This window comes from Scardinius erythrophthalmus (genome assembly GCF_964197995.2).
Source record: "Scardinius erythrophthalmus genome assembly, chromosome: 2".
NCBI lineage: Eukaryota > Metazoa > Chordata > Actinopteri > Cypriniformes > Leuciscidae > Scardinius > Scardinius erythrophthalmus.
This window is the reverse complement of record NC_138222.1, coordinates 20,086,513-20,098,990: the sequence shown is the minus strand read 5'-3', so window position 1 is coordinate 20,098,990 and position 12,478 is coordinate 20,086,513. Positions and strand designations below refer to the sequence as shown.

At 41.0% G+C, this 12,478-nt stretch overlaps 1 protein-coding gene across 1 annotated transcript in view; it reads right to left on the bottom strand.

Moving 5' to 3' along the window:
- col25a1 (collagen type XXV alpha 1 chain) overlaps positions 1-12,478 on the bottom strand; it is a gene marked incomplete at its 3' end in the record, with an annotated part of 949,643 nt that overhangs the window by 543,153 nt on the left and 394,012 nt on the right. The window contains exon 4 of the mRNA XM_081359232.1: positions 5,246-5,253. Within this exon, the coding sequence (XP_081215358.1) occupies positions 5,246-5,253 (8 nt within the window). The remainder of the gene's footprint in view (positions 1-5,245; positions 5,254-12,478) is intronic.

Below are 12,478 nucleotides of genomic sequence, written 5' to 3'. Positions count from 1 at the left end.
AATGTTAATTTGCAGTTTAATACGATGCTTATACAAATACATTTTTTTATATATATTTCAGTCAATATAGCAATATAGTTTGGTAAAAGCTAAACTAGTAGATGTGTTCATGTAAAAATAACATGTTTACTAATGTAAGTGCAAGTGTGAATGAACGGCACAGATGTGCGCTGTTGTTTCCCAGGATTATTTCTCACAGCGAAGCAAGACGACGTAAAGTGCACGAGTCTGATTAAACTTGATGTGTTTTATCCAGCTGATGTGGGCGGTAACACATTTGCATGTATTGCCTCAGATCATTTGCGTTTGAATAGTGTGCGCTCTCCATGGGCGTGTTCACATTAGCACTTAATGAGCTATAATGAGCTGAACTGAGAACGACTGACATCTCTCTCTTTTCATACGGATTAAATAAACAGATAATATTTGTTTTTTAGATAAATTACTTCATTTAAAAGAAGAGAATTAAAGCTTTATAAAGACATAATGGTTGTTGCAAAATGATGCAACTGAGCAGTGGCTGCTTCTCCAAAGTTTAGAGGTTTTAAACATCGTCTGATGCTGAAGCCTTCCAACTGATGTAGCTCCTTCAACCAGTCTATCCATTCCTAGGCAACTGCTACTGATGTGACGTCATTCCATCCTAACCGACGCCGACACAGATCCTGAAGAATTATTTTAGCTGTAAAAACCACAGGAGCTAGGATCCCCAGAGGGTCGTAGAAAGAGCTGATAGTTGAAAGGATCCCTCTATGCTGAACTTAAAGGTGTCAGAATCGACGCACCAACGCACTCCCAGTGCTCTGTGGCTACAGAAGCAAGGCAGTCATCCACATAGAAACTGTATATGATGATCTCAATCACTTGCTGGCTGAAGAAGTCTTTGTAGAGCAAAGTTAGCGCAGCTTGAAGAAGATGTTGCCCCAAACAAATGGACAACCATCCTGTACTCCTCCATACACTGACTGAAGTCTCCACTGGACCACCAAAGAAATCTCAAAAGGTCAGCATCCTCCTCTGGAACTTGAACCTGATGAAACATGGTCTCAATGTCAGACATCAGAACAACAAGCTCTTTCCTAAACCTGGTCAGGACTCCAATCAACGCACTAGTCAAATCAGGACTGTTCAGGAGTTGTGCGTTGAGTGATGCGCCTTAAAATGATGCTGCACAAAGACAACTCTGATCTTTCCTTTCTTCGGATGGTATACCCCGTGGTGTGGGATATCCTCCCTTGAAATTCCTAGCTGTTCCTCCTGACTGCACTCTGGAAAGTCTGTCTTGAACTGTTGTTTCCAGAGATCATCAAGTGTTACAGCAGAAGTTCTGTTGATGGTAAATGCAGACTGATGCACATCAAGTCCATCACAACATTCTCCACCAAGGGGTCCATTTACCATCCCTCTCCATCCCTCTACCAATAGGATCCTTCTCCTATTTAGCACCAAAACATTGGAACAGTCTTCCTACCATTGTCCGGGAAGCAGACACACTCTGTCAGTTCACAGATAGACTAAAAACACATATCTTTAACCTAGCATACACATAACACATTATAGACTTCTATAACTCGATGTTAGGCTGCATAGATCAGGTCAGCTGGAACCGGGAACTCTTCCCATAAATCCTGATGTACTCATTACATCATTAGAAGAATTGCATCTACGCTAATTTTAGTGTTTTTGTTTATCCCAGGGTTTTCCCGCAGCCTGCCGGATCCAGGCTGTATCCAGATCTGATGAAGGACCTGTGCCTGGACCCGATGTCATAGCGGGGTGCTAAAGTGCCAACTAGTTTCTCCTTATGGAGGATCCCTTTACCACTCTACAGATAAAGCGTTGTTGGGAAAATTCGATTCGTGTATCTACCCCGAAGTGATAAAATTCTGTATAAAAAAATGTTAAGGCCAGACAAGTAGTTTTTTTTTAAGGCTTGGTTTGTAGGGAATTACAAACCTGCGCACATATATTCAAACACGCATACCAATAGACTGAACTCGTAATACGCATGTGCATGCCATCAGCGTTCTCACAGGTTTCGCGTTTAAAGTCTGTGTAGAGTTTCCGTGTGTAGTTTCCTGTTAAAACGGTTTTGTGTTAGCGGCCCCTAAGTTAATAACTAATGATCGTTGAGATGGAAGTGAATCAATCAAATTAACTTTAGCTGGAAAATAACTTTATTCAAGAACTGCTATAAAGCCAAAACAATCTCTGTTACTTTAAACTATCCTTGTATCTCTGTAAAGCCGCTTTGGAACAATCTACATTGTTAAAATCTCTATATAAATGAAGATGACTTGACTTGACTTGACCATCCAACCAAGCATTGTCTTGATGGCATACGGCCCTTCGTCCACACTCTGGATGATTTCAAGTGGCTCCAAAGCTCTGGGTACATCCATGCCTATCAGAAGCTCCATATCTGTATCTATCTCTGGCAAGTACACGTTTCAAATGAGGCCATTTATGCAAATCTTCCTGTCGTGGGATGTTACTCCTATTCACAGGCATCCTAGGTTGTGTGAAGATATCTGGCATTTCACAGTACCAGCCACTGTCCAATCCAGCCACTTCCAAGTCCGACACAATACATCTGTCCACAATTCTCTCTTGGCCCATGGTGCGCAAAAGAATCTTTGTTTTTCTCCCAGATATTCAATCTATCCATCAAACCCATTGTGCAGAAGGCTGCTGAACTACCCTGGTCCAAAAAGGCATAGGTCTCCACTGTCCTTTGCCCACACTTTGATTTAACCTTTACTGGTACGATGGCGAGTTTAAAATCTTGTTCGCCGGCCCCAGTAAGACCACTGGTTTGGACTGCAACCAAAGAACTGGCCACTGCACTCTCTGAGTTGCTCTTACCTTTCTCTGCATCTGCTCCCTCGTCCTTGTGGTTGATGTGAAGCATACTAGGGTGCCTCAAGCCACATGTTTTGCAAGAAAGACGTTTCCTGCACTCCTTACTGATGTGACCAGTACACAAACAGCCAAAACAAACTCCCAGCTTTTTCAGGAAATCAATCTTCTCACTTTGAGCTCTCTTCTCCAGCAGAGTACAAAACTCCAGCATGTGTCTACCTTTACAGTTAGTGTCTTTTCAACTGTAGTAGCAGCAGTGGCAAAGCTACTTCCTTTAGCCCCTGAACAAAGTGATTTTGTCCTGCTGCCTTCTTTATTTGCCACCAACAAATAGACTTGTAGTCAAGACCGCCTAAACCGAGACCAAGACACTACCAAGACCAAAGGGTATCGAGACCAAGACAAGACCAAGACCAAGACCAAGACAGACCAAGTCAAGACCAAGTCGAGACCAAGACCGAGACCAAGTCGAGACCGGAGGGATCAAAAACAGACTAGCGTTGAAGCTAAGCAATAACTTGTATGAATTCAAGAACAGCATCATACTAGGGTTCAGTCGCAGTTTACATTCAATACATATTAGACGGTATTACTTCAACTACACAGGCAGAACAATACAGAGACAGACCATGTCGTGTGTGTGACTGTGAGCTCACTGTAAATGTTTTTGCAGACTGGGTGAGATCAACTATGTGTAGCAATTGCATGACGGCTGTTACTGCACTATTAGAGGATTGAGACTCCCTTAACTTTTGTGTACTGTTGAGGACTGACATGACTGGTACTGACTGGTTCATCTGACAAAACATCAAACACCTCCAACACCATCTTGCTCCTCCAACAACTGTCTAAATAATGAGAAATATGTAACCAATTGAAATTATACTTAATGTGTAGATGAAATCGTAACATCAAAGTAAAGATACACAATTATAAACTTGGATTAGGCCTAATGTTTAGTCAACACAACAGAGATATGCAGATGATATTTAAAAGACCATTTATTTAGTCTAACACCATCTTAAATACAATATTGTAATCAAAACACACACACACACACACACACACCCACACACACACACACACAGATATCAAAGACACAAATTCATCTAAGCAATTGCCTGCCTATCTCTGCCGATTTCGGAGTCTCCAAATGAATCCATTCTGCAACTTTTAAATACATAATAAAATGTTTAAAATCAAAATTATAGGCTTAAGTGCAGGATCCGAAAGTTGGTCGTTTTGTCGCTATGGTTACACACACACACACACACACACACACACACCGTTGGCGGTGCGCTCAAAGTCATCTGTCAGTTGTGCAGTTACCCAAAATCTCCTGAATGAAGTTAAAACCCATCATGTCACTGATATGTGTTTTTTAAACCAAGTGATCAAAGTGCTTGTTGCCGCTGCGATCAGTGGCGCGGATAAAGTGTTTTCTCGTGTGGCTCGCGCACATACCGCACTGTCTTCACTCGGACGCACGCTTCAATCCGTTCCGTTGCGGATAATAATGTTGCATTATCGAACGTTGTGTCGTTGTGGATATTGTAGTATTGTATTGCTAAATCCCCGACCACTATGTCGGTCTGAGACAGCGAGACCTAGACAAGACCGAGAGGTCCGAGACCAAGACAAGACCAAGACCAAAGACCGTCAAGACCGGTCTCGAGACATACATCACTACCAACAAATAAGTAGTAAGTAAAGTCTAGTAAGTCCTAGTACGGCCTGTAGATTTCCAAACACAGGATCTGTCATGATCTTCACTTGACGCTCCATAAAAGTCACAATATCAGCAAACATAGCTCTCCGGCAAAGTGTTTCCTGGATGTTACATGACACTGTTCGCCACTTATCTCTCAGTTTGTAGGGTAATCTTTTAATCACAGTGATCATAATGGCAGGTGTATTCAATTCACACAGACTATGAACCTCTTTCATGGCATTGCAACATCCACGCAAGAACAGACTGTATGCATGTAAAGCCTTTCCATCTTCTGGCTTAATCACTGGCCATGAAGAGACCTTATCCAAATAGGCAGATGCTATCATATGCTCGTTTCCAAAGTGTTCATGTAGTAAAGTCTTTGCCTTTGCATAGCCTGAGCCATCAATCAAATGTTGACAGCTCCTGACAAGTTGTTGTGGTTGCCCCCTGGCGTACTGTTCCAGAAAATGCAGGCCATCTTCAGCATTATCAGTCTTTTTCTCAATTACTTGTTCAAAAGACCGCATGAAAGCATGGTACTGTAGACTGTCACCATCAAATATTTGGATATTTCTTTTAGGCAGCGATAAAATACATTGCTGATGCACCAGCATTGATTTTATCTCATTCTGTTTTTTTTCATTATAGACAACATGTGGTTCTGGTCACTGGAGGCGCTGTAGTATTTGGAACTGTACTCTGTCTCATAAGCTCTGAAGGCCTCTGCTGGAGATGGATGGTATTGTCTGCCATTTTCTGTTTTGGCCTTCCAAGCTGTAAATCAGCATTTCCCATTGCTGGTTTTCCCTTTTCATCCTTTCCAAGTTGTGGAACAAAAGTCTCTGCATTAATGTTAAGAGCTTCTTAAAATATGTCTCCATGCCATTAGATCAATGAGAAACAGCACTCCGCACACCAGATCAAGAGGTCCTTAAAACATTCACTTTTGCCACTGATGCAGCTATATCGGTTTTAAGCTGAAGTTGTTCCTTTTGTTGTCTTAATTTCTCTTCCTGCTCCTCAAGAGAATGTTTTTCCTTCAGCAAACTTTGGCGAGCAAGCAGAGCAGCCATTTGAGCCTCTTCTCTGAGAAGTGCAGATGAAGAAGATGTGTAGATGAAGAAGATGATTTTTAATCTTGTTTTCTACTGCTTAGGTTTGATATACTGTCACATGGCAATATGTCATCCTGGCCATCATGTTGAGAAGATGGATGCCGTTGTCTCGTTTTTACATCCTCATGAATCCCAATTTAATCCCCTGAAAGAACTTCCTGGAGACACTCATGACTTAGCTCTGAACGAGACCTGTTGGTTTCTGAAATCCACACTTTGGCATCCTTAATGTATTCAGCGTAGGGCTGGTCCGAATACCATTTTTTGAGCTTCGAAGCTTTGGTAGTAATGAACATCGAATATTCGAAGCTTCGGAGAGAGGGGGCTGAATTCTTCTCTCTAATAAAGGCAGTATTCTCTGTGTCTGTCTGTCCGTTTGCATTTTGATTATTTCGAGAGCCGTTCATCCAATCTGTAATGCCAGGTGACGAGGCTCCACCTGAGAGCGACATTTCATTCACTTCAACTACACCTCAAACTCTACGTCAACGCAGAAAGGGTCACAATAAGAAACCTGTAGCTGCAGATGCACTCTCTGGGTTGCTAAAGCATATGACAGTCTAAAAATAATGTTGCAAATAAAGAGTTCATTGTCCATCTCTGCCTCTCTCAAGTCACATGAGAGAGCAGTGACAAGGGTCGTTGTCCACACATACAAAGGAACTATTGTATCTTCGTAGGAACCGCCACTGACTGGACAGTCAGGGTACAGAAATAGACTACACTAGCTGGGATCAGCAGTTGTACATGTGATCAAAATCATGTGTGCCTTACAGTAAATATGATGAAATCACCTCAATTCGGAATATAAAAGAAGAGAATTGGACAAGACTCATGGCTCTTCCTTGTAATCTCCAGCCCGGAACCCCTGCAATCCGGGTACAAGAAGCTATTATTGCCTAGCTAACACTACTCTGTTAGTTCAGTACTCTATTATATTCTGTAACAAGTATTCTTTTCATTTTGATTCTTTTAATAAATATTGTTAAACATTTATTACAATCATCTGACTGGAACTTGGAATTCTTGAGTACGTTTTCACTTTTCTTCCCTGGACCAGAAGGATCCCAACCGGGAGAAAACTACCAGAGGGTGAGCATTCATTTCTGATAAAGAAGATGTATGAACTGTTTGATTGATTAATAGCCTAGCTTACTACAGGGTTATTGTTGTATAGCGAACACGGTTGAAGAGTACCTAAAAAGGTAGACTTAAACTACGAAGGGGACATTTATTATATTTATAATCCTTATTATCTTTATAATAAAATACGAATTCGTAGAGACTGATCACCTAACTCTTAAAAGTACGACTAAAGGATAGGCTCTTTAGTTACCGCGGGATTATCCATATATCCTGGATAGGACGTAGGATAATTTGGAACGGTATTAATCGTATAAACTTTTACAAATCGACTTCACAAGGGAGTGCAGTGTCGCATTTGGTAAAAATATAGATGGACACGCGAGACGTGACACGTTCAGAATTAATAAACTTTTAGTAAACTTCCGAACAGCGCGAGCGGGAAGCGGTGCACCTCACGCGGGCAGGGCTTATATGAGAACGAGAACGGACACTGCACTAGTGATGCACACACACAGGTCTGTTAACTTAAGCAATACTTCTAGTAGTCTAATATTTTTCTGACTAACAAATTACTGACACAGTAAAGGGTATATTTAAATAAATAAAAACGAAATTTAAATAAAGAAAAAACTAAATTTAAATAAAGAAAAACGAAATTTAAAAAAAGAAAAACTAAATTTAAATAAATAAAAACGAACTTTAAATAAAGAAAAACGAAATTTAAATAAAGAAAAACGAAATTTAAATAAAGAAAAAAACGAAATTTAAATAAAGAAAACCGAAATTTAAATAAAGAAAACAAAATTAAGTTAAATTAAAAACGAGATTAATTTAGATAATAACAGGTAAAAATGCTAATACATTTTGTTTCTATTATTCTATTTTCCACAATGTCAAAGCAACGCAGCTTAACCCAAAACACAAGCTTAGACATACACTCATGGACAGCTCATCCATACAAACTCCGCTGTTCTGCGCTCTAGCCAGAGAACCCTCCCGTTGCTTTTAGGCGTCGGTTCTATTTCTAGCATGCACGCGTTTTCCGCGTGGCTCGAGCCGCGCCTTAGACGCGTGTCTCACGCTGGCAGTTTGCAAACTCCAACCTGTTAACATGGGAGCCGAAATAAAAACGGACACGCCACGCAGCCAGTGTGTCGCCGGTCTTATTCAAGCGCGAATGAAAACCGTTTCGCGGGGGATCCCAGGTGTGCAAAAAAGAGGCTGAGTAGGGGAAAATAATTTGCCAGACGCGCTTGCTCAATGATCATGAATCCAAACTAAAGACTGCGTTTTGTAGATTTATTTGCGTGAGAAACAAACAAGGTTGTGTATCCAATACATTCCATAATTGTTTCACTGTCCAAACAGCATTAAACAGCATTAAAAATGCGTTCTACAGCGGTCAACAAAAATAGGACTTCCCCCGTCACCCCCTCTCTCCACTCACGAACCACACAGGTGAACAGATGATATACTCTTACTTCCTCCGCCACCACCAGGTGCCTTAATTAGCGTAAGTGACCAAAAAGGTGTTCAGAATAATAAAACCATACCTGGCTCTTACAGTTCCAATAGAACATTCCAATTAGACCCAGTTCACTCAACAGTACATAATAACCCTGCTGAAAAAAACAATAGAAACCATTACATAATTGCTAATGGTTTTAATGGTTATAAAGAGAACTGTATTGGTTTTAATGGAAACTGTAATGGTCCTAGTGGGTCTCTATTGGTAATTTACTTTTTTCTATTGGTGGAATGTTTTGTCTATTTGTCTGTATTGGTTTTAATGGAAACTGTAATGGTCCTAGAGGGTCTCTATTGGTGAGTTGCTTTCTTCTACTGGTGGCATGTTTTTTCTATTGGATACCATTAAGGACCAATAGAACACCTTTGGCAGCTTATAGGTTACATGTTGGTATCTACTGGACACCAATATGAACCATTAAGTCTCCAACAAATTTAGTGTTTTCTTTGGTTTGATGATATTAATATATAATTTGTTTGTCACTGATTTCCTGGACTGTTCCTATGTTTAAGTGACAACTTTCACAGTAGAACTGAAATTCTACTTTCTCACAACTGTTTTTAAACACTCTGTTAAAAAGATACTTGGATCGAGGTACAACCTCTTGCCCAAACAATTTATTTATCAACTGCAGTAAATCATGTAACTGGCAGCCAGTTATTTTATGCTTTGCTGCATGGCTCATAATCATGAGCATTGCCTCAGCTTTTGTGATAGTTCCTGTGGCAGTCAAAGCAGTGTCCATGTCAGGCTGTAGGTCAATCACTGACAGGGGATCAGGAGTGTTCTGCTTCATGCTGCCTGTCCTATGGTCTATCTCAGACTCTGACACTGTTCCACTGCATGCCTTTAAAAAAGCAACATCTCTGTTTAAGGTATGGTTGTGTGTAGGTCTGCTCATACACATATTCACGTAGGTTCAGAGTCATATATATATATATATATATATATATATATATATATATATATATATATATATCACAAATAATGTATTTTATAATATTGAAATGTATCTTTGAACACTAGGCTACTGTTTAACAACAGTACACAATATGTAGCACACTGCTACAAGCTATTCAAAATGCTTTTCTTAAAGTTTTTAAATAACCTTTTAAAAATAGGCTCTACAAAAAATAAAATGACAAAGAAAAATGAAACTTATGACCACTGTCTCATCTGTTTCAAGGTACAAGGTACAAGGTAAACTTTATTATCCACAAGTAGGAAATTCATGTGGTCACCATTACACGCTCCATTGTTAAATAGCCTGCTACATAACAATAAAAACATAAATACAAAACATTAAATACAAAAGCATTAAAAACATTTAAACATTAAAACCTAAGAAAAACAAGGACACGACAGACAAAACAGTAAACATTGAAAAGAAAACATAAGCATGTATGGATAAATAAACTAGCTGAGTGCTAGCTGCTTGTTGTACAGTCTAATTGCTGTGGGCACAAAAGAATTGCTGTACCTTGTGGTCCTAATTTTCCTTTGCAATAGTCTGCCACTTGCCCTGTTGCTTCTTAAGAAATTCTGATGAAGAGGGTGGGTAGAATCATTTAGAATTTGTTCTGTCTTTTTAAGACTAAGGTCATTGTACAATTGGGCTACAGTTAGCTGATCAACTCCAATGATCTTACTGGCTGTTTTGATTATTCGTTGCAGTTTATTCTGGTCCTTAATATACATGTTACCAAAGGCACAAATAAGGCCAAATGATAAGACACTCTGCAAGAGAGCTTTGTAAAACATCTGAAGAATACAGCTGTCTATTCTAAAATGGTTAAGTTTCCTTAGAAAAAACATCCTCTTCTGTAACCTTTTGGACTTATTTTGTGCACATTCATTAAAAGTCAGTTTATTGTCTATTTCAACACCCAAATATGTGTATGTTGTGTATGTTTCACTGTAATACTTTTATTTAACAGGTATATGTTGTGTGAAGACTTTTATTTTGATATCCGATGAGAATTCTTCTCCTTTTCTCTGGGTTTTTATTTATTTATTTGTCTATTAAAAATCTAAAGTTATTCTTCAATAAGTATGTCAGACTTTGCTGGATCACCTCCGCCGTATGTAGGCTACTAAAGTTTTTCTTTTTCTTTTTTTTTATAATCAAATTTATTCAAGTAATCGAGACAATCCTACTGGATAATAAGCTCGATAGCCTAACGTTACCCATTACATTGGCTGTTTGGCTCTCTTCCTCGTCAACATCAACACCTGGCCTCCCTGCTGAAAAATCCAGCTAAAACCAGCCTAAGCTGGTTGGCTGGTCTTAGTTGGTTTAAGATGGAAGTAGCTGGCTTTAGTTGGTCTCCCAGCCTGGCTTAGCTGGTTTTAGCTGGTCTCTTATGGTTTTAGCTGGGCCTGGCATGTATGATCAAGCATGGTCTCCCAGCCTGGCCAAGCTGATGAACATCTTTACTTATATATATATATATATATATATACACTGCTCAAAAAAATTAAAGGAACACTTTGAAAACACATCAGATCTCAATGGGGAAAAATATCATGCTGGATATCTATACTAATATGGACTGGGTAATGTGTTATGAACGAAAGGATGCCACATCGTTTGATGGAAATGAAAATGATCAACCTACAGAGGATTGAATTCAAAGACACCCCGGGAATCTAAGTGAAAAAATGATGCAGCAGGCTTGTCAATTTTGCTGAAATTTCATTGCAGCAACTCAAAATGGTACTCAGTAGTTTGTATGGCCCTCACGTGCTTGTATGCATGCCTGACAACGTCGAGGCATGCTCCTAATGAGACGACGGATGGTGTCCTGGGGTATTTCCTCCCAGATCTGGACCAGTGCATCACTGAGCTCCTGGACAGTCTGAGGTGCAACCAGGTGATGTCAGATGGACCGAAACACAATGTCCCAGAGGTGTTCTATTGGATGTAGGTCAGGTGAGCGTGGTGGCCCTTCAATGGTATCATTCCTTCATACTCCAGGAACTGCCTGCATGCTCTCGCCACATGAGGCCGGGCATTGTTATGCACCAGGAGGAACCCAGGACCCACTGCACCAGCATAGGGTCTGACAATGGATCCAAGGATTTCATCCCGATACCTAATGGCAGTCAGGGTGCCATTGTCTAGCCTGCAGAGGTCTGTGCGTCCCTCCATGGATATGCCTCCCCAAACCATCACTGACCGACCACCAAACCGGTCATGCTGAACGATGTTACAGGCAGCATAACATTCTCCACGGCTTTTCCAGACCCTTTCCTGTCTGTCACGTGCTCAGGGTGAACCTGCTCTCATTTGTGAAAACCACAGGGCACCAGTGGCGGACCTGCCAATTCTGGTGTTCAATGGGAAATGCCAATCGAGCTCCCTGGTGCTGGGCAGTGAGCACAGGGCCCACTAGAGGACATCGGGCCCTCAGGCCACCCTCATGAAGTCTGTTTCTGATTGTTTGGTCAGAGACATTCACACCAGTGGCCCGCTGGAGGTCATTTTGTAGGGCTCTGGCAGTGCTCATCATGTTCCTCCTCGCACAAAGGAGCAGATACCGGTCCTGCTGTGGGTTAAGGACCTTCTACGGCCCTGTCCAGCTCTCCTAGAGTAGCTGTCTGTCTTCCTGGAATCTCCTCCATGCTCTTGAGACTGTGCTGGGAGACACAGCAAACCTTCTGGCAATGGCACGTATTGATGAGCCATCCTGAAGGAGCTGGACTGCCTGCGCAACCTCTGTAGGGTCCAGGTATCGCCTCATGCTACCAGTAGTGACACTGACCCTAGCCAAATGCAAAACTGGTGAAAAACAGTCCGAAAAGATGAGTAGGGAAAAAATGTCAGTGGCCTCCACCTGTAAAACCATTCCTGTTTTGGGGGTTGTCTCACTGTTGCCCATCTAGTGCACCTGCTGTTAATGTCATTAACACTAAAACAGCTGAAACTGATTACCAACCCCCTCTGTTACGTAACTGACCAGGGGTGCGTTTCCCGAAAGCATCGTTGGCCAACTATGGTCGCAAGTTCCGTCGTTACCAATGGAGTTCAATGGACATTGCGATGAACTTGCGACCATAGTTGGCCAACGATGCTTTTGGGAAACGCACCCCAGATCAATATCCCAGGAGTTTAACTGACTTGATGCTATTCTCTGATTAAAAAGTGTTCCCTTTATTTTTTTGAGCAGTGTA